This window comes from Talpa europaea, assembly GCF_964194135.1.
Source record: "Talpa europaea genome assembly, chromosome: 9".
In the NCBI taxonomy this organism is placed as follows: domain Eukaryota; kingdom Metazoa; phylum Chordata; class Mammalia; order Eulipotyphla; family Talpidae; genus Talpa; species Talpa europaea.
The window spans coordinates 26,679,763-26,698,655 of NC_140076.1; the positions used below are offsets into that span (position 1 = coordinate 26,679,763).

An 18,893-nucleotide genomic window follows, 5' to 3' on the forward strand; every position below is an offset into this window, starting at 1 on the left:
GTCCTCTGGGTATTCCCAGCAGTCCTGAGTGCTCTGGGCAGGTCTAAGGGCCTGCAGTGGATCTGGGCACTGCTGGTGGTGGTGCATCTGAGGGTTATTCTAGTTGCCTGGAGGTTGTTTTGAAGCCAGTTTGATCCCAGACTGGTGTGTGTCCAGGTGCTGTTCTAGAACGCTGCCCTGGTGGTGTTCTATGTGCTTTTCTAGTACAAGGTCCTGTGCCTGCTTTGTCTGTTCTCTGACCATGTCAAGGCCATTTGGGGCACAACATCTTTCCAGGTGCTGCTTCTGCTCAGTAAAGGTCCAGTCTCCGGGCACCAGGCCTGGTGCTCCTGATGTGACCTGGAGTAAGGCCATAGTGCCAGCTGGCATGGGGGACCCTCCTGGATCTCCGCCGTGGACTCTGCACCTCTGCTCCAGGGTCCCTGAGCAGCGGTGGAACCAACAGCCTTCCATTTGGCACTGAAAGGTCCCAGTGGGTGTCCTCAGACAAACGGGTCTTTGAGTTTGGGACACTGGAGCTGGTTTGTCAGGCCAGACCTGCCCAGCAGCCTGTATGCTGGGAGCAGCGGCCACAGGAAACTTTGTGGAGAAAAGTGGGATGGGGGAGGGAAGCTGGCGGCCCTCCTGTTGTTGATGCTGTGGGGCCAGAGGGGCAGTGGAGCTGGAGATGGTGTGAGCTACCGGGTCGGTGCAGATGGCACTGGGTCGTCCAAACCTGTCTTCATCTTGACAGGTCCCATCACATCGAGCCTTCGGTGGGCAAGGATGTCCTTCCTGTTGGCAAAGGTGGTCAGTCTCAAGTGATGACAGTTCCCAGGAGGGGGAGGTTGGCCTTGGGCTGTTGAGGCTGCTCCCTGAGTTGGCAGGAAGCAAAGTGACAAGGCAGGGATCGATGTGCAAGTGGGGACCTGAGCTTAGGAGAAGCCTACAGTGAGCACAGGCTGGGTCGAGTGGGCACCCCTGGTGCCAAGCTGCTGAGCTGTGGCGAGGTGGTGATGACATAGATGTATGGGCGTGTCCAGCCCCTTCCCCCACCCAGGAACAGTGCCTGTGTCAGTGTGAGCTCAGTAATGATTCTAGAAGGAAGGGCCGGCCTCTGAGACTGTGTGCATGCCAGCGGAGGAGGCACCCAGGGGCACGCCTTCATTTAAAAAATTATAGAGAAGCAGAAAGTCAAAAATAAATATTGCTTCTGAAGCTGCTTTGAAGGCTGCATGTATGCCGGTGGGTTCTTCCAGGCTGGGCTGTTCCCTGTGAATTCATTCATCCATTCATCCACTCATTCAGCATATCCTGCCTGAGCGCCTACTATGTGCAGCTCTACACTGGGGTGTCAGGGGATACGAAGCTGAGCCTGACACACACTGAGCTTATGGTGGTGACTCAGCGACCAACTTGTAGTCGTGTGAATGAATAAACCTCCCGTCTTGGGTCACCGCTCCAAGACTGGGTCCAGGCACGTAGGCAGGCGTACCTGAGGAAGTACCGTTGGCACTGAGACCCAAAGGGATCATGGGCCAGAAGACTGTAGATAGTGCGTTGCATGCAGTGTGCACGGCGCAGGCAAGGCCAGGCAATGGGCGATGGGAGGAAGGTGGCCCATTGTGGATCAGAAGAGGAAGTAACTTGGGTAGGCAGGAGCTTGGCCAGGTAGGACTGCCTGGGGCGGGGCGCCACTGCTCTGCTAAGGAGTTTGGACACAAGTTTTACTGCTGAGGTCAGGCACTTGCTCTGTGTTTAAGGCTGTATGCCTGCTGCCTGGAAGAAAGCCCAGCACGTAGTAGGTGCTTAAGAGTAGTGAGTGAATAAGTGAAGTGATGGAAGTTTTTAACTAAATGGGAATCGTCCTCAACAAACATTTCTGTAACGTGCTCTTTTTTCTTGCATAAATAGCAAATTTTGAATGTCTGTGTATGTCAGTACATACAAACCAGTTTTCCATGTTGGAATTCTTGATGTTTTCTCATCCTTTTCCCCATCTCTCTTTCTCCCTAGGAAGGAGCGGAGGCCCGGGTGCCCTGCCCTCAGTGCTGGTTGTCCAGCAAGAGTGACTGGCGTGAGCAAGCAAAGACCTGGTGAGTGTGCCCTGAGGTGTGGCCAAGGCAGAGCCATGCTGAGCCACTTGGATGTGAGACGGCCCAGTAGGACCGTGGCATGGGCCCTGTGTGTCGGGTGTGGGTGTATGTGTGTGTCTGAGAGATGATGGAGGGCTGGACCAGGAAGGCGGTGATGGGGGTGGAGAGAAGGGATTTGAGTTCTATTTAGGGAGGTGGAGTAGACAGGACACGATGAAGGATTGAATGTGGGGCATGCGGGAGGGGAGGTGTCAAGGATGGTGCCTGGGTTTCTGGCCAGAATGTATGATGGCGGTGGGTGGGGAATGATATACAGCTCATCAGCTGCTGTAGGTGTGAAATAGGCTTCCGGATGACATCCTGGGATTTACACCAGGATCGGTCTGCTTTCCATTTCCCAGGTTTCTGTGGAAAAGACTGTTCCACCCACTAGCGGTAGAAGGAACAGGGTGCCCATGGGATCCGGGCCACATCCCTCCTCCTGTCCTTGAGGTCCACTTGTCTTCCTTTCCTCTGAAACACAGAGCGATGGGTTGGAGGTATAGGGACACGGTTGGAGAATTAGGTTGAAGTCAAAGCATGATGAGCTTTGTATTTCAGGCTAAAGACTAACCTTTTTCCTGAGAGTTAATATGGAAGCATTGCTCACCCGGTCACTGAACATTATCTGTATGTCTGCTGTGGAATAAAGCAGCAAAGCTCACGTGAGGGCCATGGCCAGATTAGCATTTGGTAAGGTACTTGGGGGTGTTGGTTTGTTTGTAGAATGGATCAGTAGGGGGTGACCAGAGGCAGGAAGCCCACAGAAGAAGTGAGCAGTGTTGAGCCCTCCTAATATGGTGGCAGGCATGGGCAGGATAGGTTCAGAGTTACCAATTGAATGTGTGTGAGGGAGAATCTGAGATGGACCCTCAAAGGGTGACCAGATGATGGTGCTGTCACTGAGATGGGAACCTGGGGGAGAAGCGGAACTGGGAAGGATAAGTTCTATAGGGCCTCCATAAACCGGAAGGCTGAACTCCTGAGTGTCTTGATGGTTCAGGGCCCAGTAGGGCCCACTGAACAGTTATGAACTGACAGTTGAACGACGAAGGCTGTGAAAGATGGTTCTGGCCTAGGCAGGGAAAGGAAATGGGCATGTATCAGGTATCTGCTTGGGGGGCTGCACAAGGCGAGTTGGGGGCTGGGGTTATGTAGACGGTGCTCCATGCATGAGAAGGTCAGGTGGGGAGGGTGGGTGTGGGCATGCCATGTGTCCCTTCACCTGTCATTCCTCAGATGACTGGGGACTGGGAGGCCATTCTCATCTGAATAGGTGCCTCAGTGTGGAGTCCTTTGTCCTCTGGGGAAACCACTAGTTGAAGGCATGTCTGAAGGGTTGTGGGTGGGGTATGCTTTGAAGCCTGGCTGCTAAGGCAAGACTGTTGGGGAGGGGAGAGGCAAATGCTGTGAGATCCTGAGGCCCAGGGGCAGCAATACAAGAGTTAAGCCTGAGGAGGGCCTCCTTGGGGACAGCCCAGGGTGCTCATAGGGGATGGGCATCTGGAGCAGGGGCCAGGCAGACCCTGGGTGCATCAGCAAAGGATCTCTGTCTATATAGAAGGGTCTTTTCACATTCAGTGCTATTGATATTTCAGACCAGATAGTCCTTGGGGGGAAGGGGTTGGCTTGTTATATAGGATGTCTAGCAGTATTCCTTGTTTCTTCCCACCAGCTGCCCAGAGCAAATCCCTCTTCCCCTCATTCTTGACAATCAAAAATATTTCCAGGCACTGCCTAATGTCCTACAGGAGACAGAATTACCCTAGGTTGAGAACCACTGGTCAACACTGCTTCTTGTTGCCTTCACTCTGTCTTGCACATCTGGAAAATGGGAGGGTCAGTCAGCAAAGACTGCCAGCTGTGGGCCACCAGGGCTGAGTTCTCCAGGTTGAATAGGTGACTGGGGCCAGAGAAGGGCACTGTTCCCAGTGGAGAGCACAGCAAGTGCAGAGGCCTGCAGGGAGCCTCACTACCAAGTGTTAACTCAAGGGGGGCTCCACTTCCCCAAGGAAGGAGGCTGAGGGCTGGTGAGAGGAGCTGTAGCTGTAGGTAGGTACCTCAGCTGGCCCCTGGAGCTAAGCCTCTACTGGACCTTGTGCCAACCCCAGAGATTCTGGGACCCTCTTCCTAATCTCTTCCACTCCCAGGGGAGACTGAGAAGCTGAGGGCTGCAAGAGGCTAGGGGACACCGAGGCCAGAGGCTGAGTGGGTAGGCTATACCTGGCTGGGCTCACAGATTGACCCACAAGCTGCTGCTGGCCACCTCCTGCCCAGGGGCTAGGGTCGTGGCTGAGACTGATTTATTCCAGTCATAATCGGGTGGTTGGTTTGGTGAGAGCTGGAAACATGTTGGTTTCCCCTTCCCAAGTGTAACAAGGCCTGTTTCCGCCTCCGTGGCCGCTGCTGCAGTGCCACGCGGTGAACTGTCCAGCACATGACAAAGGGCTCGGTTAGCTGCCCGCTGGTTGGAAGATGAGCACTGCACCCCCCACCCCTTCAGGCTCCTCGCAGCCCAAGTGCATGCCTCGCCCCTTAGCGGGCTGCCCCATGAGACTGCTCCTGCTGATGTCCATTTCAGGGGCCCCTGAGTGCTGGAACTGGGGTCCTGACCTGGGGAGGAGGCTGTGGGAACAGGTGGTATTTGGAGACTAATTAATATTTGTGAATAATAGCACGTGCCCAAGGGAAACGAATCATTCTGTGTTTGCATATTCATGAGAAGGACTCAGGCATGATCCCAGCTGTTCTTCAGCCAGGGAACCCCCCATCTGTGGCGTCACACTATCTTTCAGGGGCTCTCCACTGAGGGAGGCAGGGGTGGTTAGGGTGGACCACATGGGGGTGACATGGCCTCCATGCAGCACACGTTTCCATGACACTGGTCTTCAAATCCTGTGGTTTGGTGTGGTGCCTGCTCCTTGCCTCTCCCTCAGTGATTCCCAGGGTCTTCGATTTCACATACCAGAAGAGTTTCCAAAAGTAATTGGGGGCCAGACATGGGGTTGGCAATTTCTTATTTTGCCAAGTAAGGACATTATAAAATATAACTGCTATCTGCTATCTCCATCATTTCATACAAGAAAGGACATTTTAACACCAAGGACAAAATTTGAGAATAAAGGACAGTTCTTCCTAAGAAAGGGCAGTCGGCAGCTTTGCACTGACGTAGCAAAGAAAAAAGATGTATTAAAACCATTCTGAATGTAGAAAAATTGCATCCAATTATATTCCACAATATCATACAGTATAGAATTGTTTTTTTGCCCAAGTGTGTCAGTTTTTTAGGACTGATGGTCCACAGTGCAATTCAGAGCTGAGCCTGAGTGTGAACGCTTAGGCCTTGTTTTTGTCTCAGTCGTTTGAAAACCCAGCCATGCTGGCGGAATTGAATGCTTTGCTCTCAACACCAGTGCACAGGAAGGTTCTCGGCAACCCCAGCCAGGCTAGCACAGGTCCCACCTGGTGCTGTTCTCCTACGTCTCCTCACTCTAAGCACTCAGGGGTGGGGACAGGACCAAGGTCTGACTGAGGTTGGGGGACTGAGGGTGTGGATCCAAGGTTGCTCTGCACCAACAAGGAGGCCCTAGAGCCGGGAACAGCCTCCACCGCTGTTACGGGAGGCAGCTTGCTCACGCCAGGAGGGAGTCAGGGAGTCAGGTCCTGGCTTGGACAGCTGTGTTGTTGCCGGAGGGGCTCTCTAAGAATGTGATGGTGATTGTGTGTCCCTAATGTCTGCCCACTCTCTGGGTCTCTGTGTCCCTGGGTCCGTGGGCTGCTGGAGAAGCATTCAGGGAAGGAGATGCTTTGTTTTCACTTTCTCCAGCTCTGTCCTGCTTTGTGCACCAGAACAATCCTGATGTCTCCGACCAGATCCACAGGGCCCTCAGAGTCCCCAAGGAAGGGCCATTCATCTTGGCCACATTCAGGGTGGGGTTACCAGAACCCATGGTCAGAATCTCATCCCAGATTGTAGCCCATGGTGTCTGTTTGGGAACTCACACCCCTTTAATATGAGGGCCAGGGACTAACGCCCCTGTGATATCTACTACAGCGGTCACACCTCAATGATGACAAACAGGGGAGGTATACCCCTACAGTGTCTATCAGGCAGCCACACCCCCACGACGTCCATATCCTCATCTGCACACACGTGACGTCTGGGCCAGACGGCAATACCTCCACGTCTGCACCTGGGAGTCGCACCGCTGTGATTACTGTACCAGGTGGCTACAGGGGTTAAGCCTCTGTGATCCCATGATGATTGTGCTGTGCACATGTGCCTCCGTAAGGCCTGTTTCGCTTCATCCCCTCACATCCATACCACGGAGATATGCCTCCTCCCTGATGTGTGGTAGGGCTGAGGTTATGTCCCTAGGAGGGCTGCACTGGGGGGTACACACTGGAATGCTTGTACCTAGGAATTAGACCTCTGAATATTATCTTCTTGCACCCCATGGTGCCAGTAATAGGCGCCCCCTGCCCCGTCCTTTGGCATAATATGCTTCTGAGCGATAAACCCATGATCTTTGAACCAGGGCCTCTAGGATGGGGCTGTGTCAGCAGACCCTACCCCATGACAACCTGGCTGGGCAGGTCACACCTGATGTCTTCTGGGAAGTAGAAAACACCAGTGCTGCACCCCAGTGCCATGACGACCAAGTGCAGACAGGGCTGGAGAGATGTGCCGTGCAGGGCATCTTCCTGGGAGCCTCTCTCCTGGTCTCAGCTGCCTGTGTGGTCCCGGCCAGAACCCCAGGCGTGGCGTAATTGGGGCTGAATGTCCGCCGTAATTTCCGCTTGCTGGCTTGGCCGCTCAGCTCCTCTTTCAGATATTCCAGGACCAAGACTATCTCCCACCTTTTCCTTTGTGCTCAGCACCTGCTTCTTGGGCGCAGTACTACCTGCTTTGTTTCAGCACTTTACTCACCTGCCATCTTCTGACCTCAGACCTTTGACTGTCCTGGTAGAGACTGGGGTTCAAGTTCCAGGAAGGGGCAGAGCCATCTTTACCTCTTCATGTTCACCTGCCCTATCACCTTGCAAATTCTCTTATCATTATGGGTCAGCAGGCACCTGGGTCTGAGCACGACTCCCACCAGAGTCCATGGTGCCACTGCAGAACCCCAAGGTGTGTTCACTGTCGTTGATGCCCCTCTGTGCCCTGTTGTGTTTTGAGAGCATTGATGTGAGCTGAGCACTGGGCACTCATTTGGGCCCTGGGTGGGGGACATAAGAGAGACCCTTGGGAGCCCACCATCGGACTGGGGGTGATAGCAGTATGTACTGTGTGGTGTGTCCATGCTGAAGGCATCACACAGGTGTCTGGCATAGTTGGGGGGAGGGGATGGCACATCAGGCAAGGAGCCCTGTGAGCAAAGGCCTGGAGGCGTTCAGCTTATCCCAGCCTCCCCTCTCCTCCCCCCAGGTTCCTGCCTAGATGGCAGTTTCTAGCCAGTGGCTCCCTGAAGTTTGCATCCACCTCTCCCACCCTTGATTTGCACTAGGCAGCTAGGGCAAGAGCAGAGGAGGTGAAGGGGTGAATCTTAGGGTCCAACACCCCCATTCCTGGTCACTAGGGCCTCCTTGTGGTTTCCCTTTAGAGTGGGAAGATGCCATGAGAATTGGGTAGGATGAGAGTGGCCAGGCTAGGCAGCTTCAACTTGTCGAGAGCACGTCCTGGCGAGCCCAGACGGGCTGTGGCTTTGGCTTCAAGCCTCTGATACCTGGATACTGTCTGCCACAAAAAGGCTGTGCTCTGAAGCCTGTGCTTGGCATGGGGGGTCTGGCTGTGCCTCCCCTCTCTGCTGGACTCTGGAGTCCCTGGTCTCTGTGAGTCTGCTGACTTCTCGCTGCTTTCTGTCTCTGTCTTGTCTTTGTCTGGTCTCTCTGCCTCCACCTGTGTGTCTGTGTGTCTCTGTCTCTCTGACCCCATGTTACTGTCCCTGTCCCTTATGGAGGTGAGTTAGAAATTCAGAGTATGGGGTGGACCATCCCTGTACATTCTCTGATCTCAGGAACCCCTCCACTCAGGTTTAGAAAATGACCTAAAGGCCTCTTGTGCTCTATCTACAATGTGGCTTTTGGATTACTCTTGGGGTCACTGGGGAATCAGTGAGGAGTGTGGATGGTCCTGGGGGTCAGATGGTCTGAGCGGTCATTGCACAGTCCAAGGGGTGGGTGGTTGATCTAGATCCTGGATGGATGGTCATTGAGGGTGAGCGGGGGTGTGGTGGTGAGCAGGAGCCAGGAGGTGGCATGGGTGGGCAAAAGAGACATTGGCAGATACCAGCTGATTGACTCTGCCCTTCTCTCCATCACAGGTAGATTGTCCTGGGCTGTGGCTGGCCGTGGTGCTGGAGCCCTGGATGGCCCCTGAGCCAGCCCCAGGGAGGACGATGGTGCCCCTTGTGCCTGCACTTGTGATGCTTGGTTTGGTGGCGGGCGCCCATGGTGACAGTAAGTCTGACCCCTCAAGGTGTGGGATCTCCCCAGTTGAAAGGTGATTTGTCTCCTAGTAGGGCTCTTGGGGGACAGCACCAGCTACTTAGGGGAAATGGGATAGCTCCTTCTGTTCTAGAGAGACCCCCCCAACTCAGAGCTCCCCTCCAAGGTGTACCCCAGCCCCATGTGTTCCAGAAGCATCCCAGGGAATGCTGGCATGTCCCCTGAGGCACTGCAGGGTGGGGCAGGTCTAAACGTGACCTTACTTTATGGTGAGGGTGAGACATGTCATGGATTCATGTGGTCACTGTGACGTGCTCAGGCGTGTGCTGTGTGGACCATTGCAGATCTGTGTAGACAGCACCGTGTGAGCTGGGGGGGGGGGGGCCCAGTGTGGGAATAGGGGGGCACCATACAAGGAATGTGTGCACATGTGAATGGGATGCCAGCTGTGTCCTCAGGTCCAGGGCGGGCTCAGAAAGAAGCTGGAGCCATCAGAACTCCTCCCTGGACAGGAACCAGAGGCTCCAAGGGTGGAGACACTGAGCCCCTCCTCCCCCTTTCCCCAGGGACCTTCAAGGCAAAGGGGCATCCTCCTTGCCCAGCCCCTTCAACCCTGGGAAGTGGGAAAGATCACGTTTGTCTGGCAAGAAGCTGGGCGCGCGCGCGCGCGTGTGTGTGTGTGTGTGTGTGTGTGTGTGTTTTGGAGGAAGGTGGGATTGTCCCCTGCCCAGATGCAACTCCGAACTTTGGTCCCTCTCCTGTCTCCCTTCCCCCTGCCTGGCACTAAAGACTGGCCGCAGCCCGCCCTGTCGCCATGGTTACCACTGCTTGGTTACTGGTGGGAGGCGGGGCACAGGGCAGATTTAGCCAATCTGCAAACTGAGGGGGAGGGGCAAGGCTGAAGCCAAGGTCCCTGGGGGAAGGGGCCGTTCCCAGCCTGTCTGGAGCCCAGAGGTGGCCAAGGGCCAACTCAGCGGTCAGCCTGGGGTCAGCAGGCCATAGGGCTTCCCCCACTCCCCTCTCCAAGTCTCTGGGCGAAGATCTCACTCCTTGCCCCACCCAGCTCTTTCTCCTAATGGCTCACTATTCAGAACCAGATCCTGGTTCTGACTGGAATGCTGGACTGGAATGCGCTGCCCCCCTCTGTCCTCCCAAGCTGCGCCTTCACAGGGCTAGAAGGGAAAGGGGAAGGGGTGGCCATGGTTGAGGGGGTGATGGGAGCAGGGTAGGGTGAGGGGATGGGAGTTGCCTCCAAGTCTGGTTGGGGCTGCTGGGCTAGAACTTCAGCCTGTGGGGACAGGTTGGGGCAAAAGTCGAGTGTGACTCCAATGTTGGCGGGAAGGCAAAGGCTCATCAAGAGTCAGGCGTGGTCACCAGCCCTTGGACACTGAAGTACTGTCCTTGTCCCCCACCCTGTACACTCTGGAAGCTTGAGGCAGCGGGAACACTGCCTGGCTGGGCTCTCAAACAACACTTCCCAGGAGAATAACTGCCTGCCCCTTCTACTCCAGACCCAACATGCCCCAACCTGCCCCCCTCACTCTCATCCCCCCAGGCCTGCTTGTCTTCCTGTGTTCTCTCGCCTGGTGAATGGCATTACCACCCACCCAGCCGCCCAAGTCAGAAACCTGGGCTTCCTCCAGCCTCCTCCCTCTCTGCACCCCACATCTCATCCATCACCAAGTTCTGTTGTTTCTGCCTCTTAAGTGTCTTTGGGATGTATCCACTTCTCGCTCCACTGCCTTCATCCAAGCCACCCTCAGCTCTCTTTTGGGCTTTTGCATGCAACAGCCTCCTGATAGCTTCCCTGCCTCCAGTTTCTTCCTTCATAATCCATTCTCCTTTCCAAAGTAAGAGTCATGTTGCAAAATGAAAACCCAGTCGCTGCACCCCTCCATTTAAAAGTCCTCTCTCCTCCCCTGGTACCTCGGCATCAAGCCTAGGGGCCTCACCCCTCTCCAGGCTCTGCACTGTCAAGCCTCTGCCCACCTCATCCTTCATCATGCCCCCCACCATCCTGACTTCTCAGTTGTTCAAGTGCTGTCCAAGCCTCGGTTCCTTCTGTTTCCTCTGTTTGGAGCACTGCCCCATCCCTTCACCTGACCTGTTCCTACTCATGAGCCTTCACTTCCCCCTGCGCGTCTTTTCTGCTCCCCTCACATCGCCTGATTGTGACTGCCTGTTGCAGGCCTCACTCCCTTGAGTCCTGGGGGTTCAGATAACTTTGTCCAGCTCAGAGCCTGGAGTGTGGCAGGCGAGAGAGTGAAGGGGTGCAGTCAGGCCTGGACCCCCAGCAGGAATTAGTGGGGCAGGGTAGAACAGTGTTTAGAGCGTAATCCAAGGGCCTCCACATGCTGGTCCCTCAAGGACCAGAGCCAAAAGACTGGGGTCTTGAAGGCGGGAATCAGCTATAGAAGCTGAAATCAGTGAGCTGGGCTCTCATCCAGTGGCGGCCTGGCCGAGGAGGCGGGTCACAGGCTGCCCTACACCACGCGCACTTTTAGGCACTTTCAGACGTGTTCTGCCCCCTTCCCTCCAGCCCTTGCTCCCCATGGCTGGCTTGGGCTGGGCCTGGGATACTTCCAGCCTGGGGCAAGCCGGCACACACAGACCTTGGACAGAGCTTCTGTGAAAGGTAGAGCAGGTGCCCCAGAGAATTGACGACTGGAGCAGTGAGGCGCAGAGCGGACAAATGTGTTTCTATAGGCCTCTTAACGAGACAAATGAATGGGGGCCCTGGCCTCTGAGGGGAGTGGAGGGAAGGGGGGTGGAGGAGCAGCTGCCAAGAGTTAGCCCAGAGGCCCCAGGCATCAACGCCGAGTCAGCTCGATGGAGACCTGGGCATTCGGGGTTTGGGCAGCTTCCCCCAGCCCAGGGCTTTGCGGCCTCTCAGAGGTTTTGCGGAGCCAGAGGTGGTCCTGTGCGGAGGAAGACACTCCTGCGGATCCAAAGCAGACATCCACAGCTGGAGTGTGTTGGAGGCAGCACTGGTATAGAGGCAGTGACCTGAGCGAACTTCATGTAGGGGTCTGGGGCCTTCCTGGAAGAGAGGAGACCTGAAGAGTGAGTGGGCATTTTCTAATGTGGGGGTTGGGACATGTTGTATAATCAGATGAGATTGGGGGGAAGAAGCCAGAACTGGCCTGGTTTTCTCCATGGAGCTCAAGGGAGAGCCTCGGTGAGAATCTTCCTCCTTTTGCCCCAGACAGCGTGGGACAGAGTTTCGGCCTGAGTTATGGCCCACTTGGAGTCTAGGAACCCAGAGCAGGATGCCTGAGAGCTGGAGGGGTAGGTGGTGGGCAGGGGCTATAGCTCTGTGGTGGGCAGGGACTTGAGTGTCTGAGGCTCCGTCTGTATCCCAGCCCCATCCTGCCCCAACACATGCACACACACCCCACTGCGGAGCCCGTGGGCCTGGGCTGTGGCTGGTGGGGCGCTGCACACAGCGCTGCAGTGCCCTTCCCCTCATCCTTATGGGTAGGCAGGACCCAGTGGCCTGACTAGACTCTGCCCTCTGTGGAACTTCTGGGAGGTTGCTTTCTCTCTTTGGGCCTGTTTTCCTATTGCACAATGAGGGTAATCACTCCTACCTGGAAAGGTTAACTGAGGTCATGTGGACAAGGCACCTGGCACCTAACGTGAGTTCCCCACATCGGAAGCCATGACCTAGGGCTCCCTATGTTTCCCCGTGGAATCCAAGGTTGGCCCTGGGGGGCTTCCCTCTGGGGAGACCACAGGAGCAGTCACCCGAGCCAGCATTAATGAGTCCCCAGCTCATTAGGCAGTTGGGAGAGCTCCCTCCCCTGCCTTTCAGTTCCTGGCTGCGTGTCTGCTCTCTGCTTCCGCATGCTGTTTGTGTACGTGTGTGTGCGTGCTCCACAGGGGAGGCACAAAATAGCAGTCTCTCTGCGGAGTGAACTTGCAGGTGGCCCGGTTTGGAGTTTGGCTGTCCCAGGGGCTGGACCTGGGGGGTGCATCCACTGGCACCTGCTCCCCCAACTCCATTTGTTCCTTTCTTTGGCCTCTTCCCCCCACCTTGTAAGGATTCAATGGTCTGCTGACTGGCTGTGTCCCAGGACATGCCCCTAAGAGCTGCCCAAAGGGCTGTGGTGCCCAGACTTCTGTGTATATGTGGGGCCAGGCAAGGAGGGGAGGTGGAGGCACATGCAAGTGGGGCAAAAAGCCTCCTGCCACGTGGCCTCAGGAGTTCTGTCCAGACCCACTGAACACCAGCTCTGGGTCACACCTGGTAGAGCAGTCAGGTTGCCTGATTTTGCCACCTGGCTGGGGGCCTGACCAGTCACTGCAGTGGGTAACTGGTGCTGGGGGGGGGGAAACCCAGGCACTGCCCACACAGAAGAGGCTCCCACAGGCTTGGGGGGTGGGGCCCATGCGAGGGACAGGGCACCCGCAAAGCATGGGGGCAAGTAGGTGCCCATGGGCCTGGCCTGTCAGAGCAGGCCTGGGGAAGGGGCGAGTCCAGTGGCCTCAGCCATGTTCAGCGTTTGGTCCTTGGGAGGTGCTGCTTTTTGAGAGTGAAGAAAAGTGAACCCAGAGAAGTGAACTGCACAAGAGGGGGGCAGGGGAGTGGGAACACTGACAGAGCTTGTAGCTGGTGGAGTTGAAGGTCAGGTTCGTGCTCCCCAAAGCCCTGGAGGGCCTTTCTGGTAAACAAAAGGGGCAAGGGCTTGTTTGGCAGGGCTTTGGGGGCTCCGTGCTGTGTGAGGTGGGGTGGGATGGGTTTGAGGGAAGCAGAGCAGGGGCCAGATTGAGGGAAGGGCCTCACAGTCATGGCGTTTGGGCGGCACTGCCAGTTGAGTCAGGTGGGTGGGCTGGGCGGGCCCTGGCTCCTTTCCAGCCAACAAGGGGGGGGGTTCTGCCTTCTCCAGGGCCCCAGGCGTTGGCCCAGCCCAGCCTCCACACAGCACTTGGGCTTTTCCCTTCTGGCTGCTCTCAGGTGACCCATACCTGGCTCTCTTCCCTCTTTTCTAGTTCTTTGTTTGGTGTAGAGGCCCCGCCTGCCCCCGCCCCCAGGGACTCGCTGGCCATTCCGGTTCAACAGGTTCCAGCCTCTGTTTCTGTGGGGACGGGTTGAGGCAGGAGCTAGAGGGTTTCTACCCAGGTTTCTTGCGGCCCACCCACCCCTGTGGAGGGGGCTTCCCTTGGTGTGTGAGGGTTTCGGTCTCCATGCTCCGTGTTCCCTTGTCAGGGCCCTCTTTGGATGGCCAGCCCCTCCTTTGTGTCGGGGCCCGGGTCAGGCACTAGGACAGGGCAGGAAGCAAAGCAGGCATGGTGTCTGCCCAGCCCCAGGTTACTGTTCTAGGAAGCAGCTATGAATCAAATACTCCCACAAATGTGGAAAAAGTAATAATCTAACACATACGCAGCAAACATGAGCAGCACTGTGAGAGACAGGAAGCTACCAGAGTTAAGCACCAGGAACTGAGCTAATGAAGGTGGGGGTGATGACAGAGGGCCCAAGGAAGATTATCTGAGGAAATGTTTAAATTGAGCTCAGAAGGTGAATCAGAGTTAGTAGGTAAAGGCTAAGACCTGCTCCACTGAAGGGACAACTTATGCAAAGGCCCTGAGGCTGCCAGGAACATTGTTTATCCTCAGGGCAGGGAACCAGGGCTGGGGGAAGAGTGGTAGACTGTTGGCCATGATGAGTGCAAATTTTGTTTTGAGAGCAGCAGAAGGCTTTTTGTGGGTTGTGAGTAGGGGAGAGACACTACCAGTTGATTCTGGCCTGGAATTGGAATTGGGGGGGGATCCTGGGAAGGGCAGACTGGAGCTTGTTCAGTTGGTGGAGTGTCTAGTCGAGGGACAGTGGTGTCTGGACTTAAGGTGGTAGTGGTGCTGAAGGAGGGTGGGGAGCTGCTGCCTGGAGGGCCTCAAGTGTGCGGGTAGAAGACCAACCCCACCCCCACTGGGCCTGGTCCTATCTGATAAGGCCAGAGCCCTGAAGATTGGGAGAGTCCAGAGCCCCCTTCAGAGATGTGTGTGTGTGTGGGGGGGGGTAAATGAGGCAAACAGGCTCCCAGACCCTCTGCTTGTCCCCATGCCACCCTTGGTCCCCACCAGGTTGTGTATTTCCCCACTGAGGCAGCCTTCAGCTCCTCTAAGAACCCTCAGGAGCAGTCAGCTAGGTCCCAGAGTTGCCTCCATCCCAGTCACTCTGTACTTCCCCACTACTTAACCTTCTGAGCCTCTGTTTCCCCACCTCTTAAAATGGGAATGCTAATAACACCCACCTTACAGGATTGTTTCAAGACTGAGCATGTTAATGAGGGATGGCTACCCTCACGGAGTCCACCACGCGTCAAGCCTGTGCAGGCTGTTTATAGAAATCATGATTTTCGCCCGTACAGACCCTGTCTCGCTAGCACCATTTTGCAGAGGAGAAAGTGTCTGTTCAGAGATGGTCGGTGACTTGCTTAAAAATTATAAAAGAGGGCCTCCCCTGGTGGTGCAGCGGTTGAGTGCTTGGGCTGCGAGGCTGCCTGCAGCCTCTGCAGCGCCAGTTCGTTTCCCGGCCACCGGCGAGGGTCCCACAAAAAAAAAATAAAAAAAATTATAAAAGACTCGAAAGCCCGCTGAGCCCTTGTAACAGGGTGGTCCCCAGGAAAGGTAAAGTCTCATGTTTTGTGTTAATGCGGCAGATGGCAGAACCCTATATAGAATAGGCAGGTTTGCGGGGTTTGGGCTGCCCCTCTCCCTGCCCTGTAACACCCTGGGGGGTGCTCAAGAAGGTGCCCCCCCCCCAGCTCCCTGCAAGCCAAACCCACCCTACTCTCCATATCTGCTGCCGTTGCTCCTGACCTTGGGGACCCCTGGACCCTAATCTCCTTGGAAACTCTGCCCCATCTCCTGTCCCTCCTCTCACTGCTGGCTGGGCACCTGCTTCCTCTCTGCTGGCTCCTTCCCTTCAGCATTTAAACACTCACATCTCAGGAGGAAAAGGAAACATTGAAAATCTCCCTCCAGCCCTCATCCCCTCCAGCAGCATCTTCCCTGTCCCCCTCTTCACCATCCTCTCGAACTGGTCTCTGCACTTTTCCCATCCGTTCCCCGGCCTGCCCGAGGCCCCCGCCATGCCACTGATCCTGCTTTTTACAAGCCTCCCGATAATGCCCTGTGGACTGTTTTGTGCTGGGTGTATTAGAGTCAGACAGGCCCGCATTCAGGTCTCAGATGTGCCACTCAGTGGCGACGTGACCTCTGTGAGCAGTGAGGAGAAAGGAGACGAAGAAAGCACCTGGCATGGAGCGGGCGCTCAGCAGAGGCTGCCGCCATCGCACGCGCTGGCTTGTGTTAAGGGACCAGGCCAGGCCTGGCCTCATCGGCCCGACAGGTGGTCTGAAAGGTCATTTCTCACGGTACTAGCCTTCCTGGAGCTGTTCATCGGCCTGATTAATAGGAAATGGATCCGCTGTCGGGATTAACGAGGCGTCGCTATGTCTTAATGAAGTCTGGGTTTCTCTAGTCTTGTGACCCTGGGTAGTGGGATTCCTGGGGACAGGTGCTGCAGGTTGGCCCTGGAGTGTGTATGTCAAGGTGATGTGGGCATGGCAGCATCATGTCTGAGCCCCCTCCTCCCCCTGCATCCCCGTGGACACCTTGGGGAGACATCCAGGCTGTCAGAAGGCAGTCATCAAGTCTGCTGGGTGGGCTGGGGGAAGGGCAGATTTACAGTAAAGCATTCACCTGGGAAGACGTCCAGAGATACTTAGGAGGTGGAATGTCTAGGCCTTGGGGCTGCTGGTATGTGGAGGCAGGGAAGAGGAGTCCTGGTTGCTGGCTTGAGCCTTGGGTAGATGAAAGTACCACCACTTAAATGGAGAGCAGTGGGGGAGGGACACATCTGGGGGAGATGCTGGGGCTGTGCCTGGCAGCTCTCCGCATGCTTTTGTCTTAGAATTGATTGGGGGATGGGAGGCCAGGGAGTGCAGTGGTTAAAGCATGCATTCCAGACTAGGACCGCCTGCCTTCAAATCTTGCCTCTGCCACTAACCAGTCGTGTTATGTTGGGCAAATCCCTCGATCTCTCTGTGCCTGATTTTCTTTTCTACAAATGGAGGTAATTACAGCACTCACCTCATTTGTCTACAGCTCTGTGGATGGCAGCACTGGGTAAGGGTAAGGCATTGCTGTCATTTCCGCTGTAGATTGTTCTCTGCACCCCCCTCCCACGCTGCCATGTAGTGACCACACTGGGGTAACTGAGTGTCTCCATTTCTCCAGGCAAACCTGTCTTCATTAAGGTCCCTGAGGACCAAACTGGGCTGTCAGGAGGGGTGGCATCCTTCGTGTGCCAAGCCACCGGGGAGCCCAAGCCACGCATCACATGGATGAAGAAGGGGAAGAAAGTCAGCTCCCAGCGCTTCGAGGTAGGTCCTAGGGTGGGAGGGGGCAGGCTGTGCTGAGATCTGTCTACTCCAGCATCTGGTCCTGCATCCTGTCCTTTGGTCTCTCTCCCTGGGGCCCCTCTGGAGACGGGAGGCTGACTGACCCTGAGCAGGCACCTGATTCTCAGCAGGCTGTGACCTCATGTCTGTCCTCTGGCAGGTAATTGAGTTTGACGATGGGGCAGGATCTGTGCTGCGGATCCAGCCGTTGCGGGTACAGCGGGACGAAGCCATCTACGAGTGCACCGCCACCAACAGTCTGGGAGAGATCAACACCAGTGCCAAACTCTCGGTGCTTGAAGGTACGTGGCGTGGTGGGCAGCTAGACTGATGTGTGGCGAGAGCCAGCCCACTGTGTCCCTGCCATGGCTGGTGTGCTCTTGGCCATTGTGGGGTCAGTGAAGGTCAGCAGTGAATGGGGGTGTCATTGGATCTGACCTGCATCGTGTGGCTTGTCCTGAGGCCAGCTGTGTGCAATGTGGTGTCTTTGTATTCTGCTGAGCTGGGACATTGCCCAGGCAGTCAGGATCTCACTTTCTCACTTGAGGTGTGGGGTGTATGCCTTGGCTTCTGTGGTTGTGGCAGTGTATCTGGCTTTTATGTGGAGCCTGGTGGTTGGCTTCAGGGCGGTGTCTTCCCTATTTCCCTTTATGAGCTAGGGCCCTAGGCTGGAGGCTCGGGTTCCAGGCTCCATATGTGGATTTTAGTGTCTTTTTCTCTCTTGGTGGCTCTTCTGTTTCCCCACAAACACTCCCTAATGCTGCCTGAAAGGCAGAGGGTCATCTGACCCAGCCCCAACCAGGGGTTTGGGGAGTACAGACCTGAAGGAGGTGTTGCCTAAACCAAATGCTGATGACGTGGGAATTCAGGTGATGTCCAGGCAGAAGGAAGAGCATCAGCATATGCTAGGCTCACAGGCAGGAGAGAAGGTAGCTCTCGGGGACTTCTGAGTAGTTCAGTTTGATTTTGGGCAGGAGTGGAACTGGAGGAACAGAGAGAAGGGAGGGAGAACAATTAGGCATGGACCTGGAGATTGCACAGGACTCAGCTGAGAAATAAACATTTCCCCGGGACATAGGACACCGTGAACTGGTTGAGGAGTGACATGATCAGACCCCAGCCATGATGAATCCATCATTCTGAAGGTGTCTGTGTGCATTTTCAAAATCCGGCATTGATTGTTGCTTTTTTTTTTTTTTTTTAATACAGTAACAATACCTGTTCGCTGATGAAAATTTGATAAGTATAAAATAGCACATAGGGAAAAATTAAAATTACTTGTTATCTTACTTTTATTATTAACATTGGCTGTTTCCTTATTCATTTCCTCTGCATGCATTATAACAAAAATGAGACTGCATTCTGCCCATGATTTCCAGGCTGCTTTTTAAAAAATTGTCGTGAACATCTTTCTCACCATTAAATACTCTTTTGCATCATTATTTTTAATGCCTGTGGGTAAGTGTCACCTGGAAATATCCTAATTTATTTAGCCATTCCCTTATTGTCAGATGCATATGTTGCTCCCAGTTTTTTGCTTTTATAAATGAGGCTCTATATGTCCTCAGAGAGAGGGTATGCTCTCCTGCCTCGTTACTCCTTACTCTAGATCATGGATGTAGGATTGCTCTATCAAAGGTCACCTGCGCTTTTAAGCCTTTTGGTATTGCCAGAAAATTGTGTCAGTTTATACTCCCGCCAAGCAGGGCAGAAGAGGGTCTCTTTTCTGCACATCCTCACCAGCAGCGGGAATTACCATTAAAAAAATATTCTTGCCAAGTTAATAGGCAAAAAACGGCATTTCAATTTAATTTGCATTTCTTTGATTACAGGAACAGTTGAGCATCTTTCCACATTGGCCGTTTTCTACTCTGGCTTTATGTTCATACACACATCCGTTTGGTCACTACTTTTCGTCTGTGTC

At 54.9% G+C, this 18,893-nt stretch overlaps 1 protein-coding gene across 6 annotated transcripts in view; it reads left to right on the forward strand.

The window, feature by feature from the left end:
- Positions 1–8,482: 8,482 nt before the first annotated feature.
- PTPRF (protein tyrosine phosphatase receptor type F) overlaps positions 8,483–18,893 on the forward strand; it is a gene marked incomplete at both ends in the record, with an annotated part of 67,053 nt that continues 56,642 nt past the window's right edge. For all 6 annotated transcript variants that reach the window (XM_084242181.1, XM_084242182.1, XM_084242179.1 and 3 more), the window contains 3 exons: positions 8,483–8,573; positions 16,806–16,951; positions 17,130–17,271. In XM_084242181.1, coding sequence (XP_084098307.1) covers positions 8,483–8,573; positions 16,806–16,951; positions 17,130–17,271 — 379 coding nt within the window. The remainder of the gene's footprint in view (positions 8,574–16,805; positions 16,952–17,129; positions 17,272–18,893) is intronic.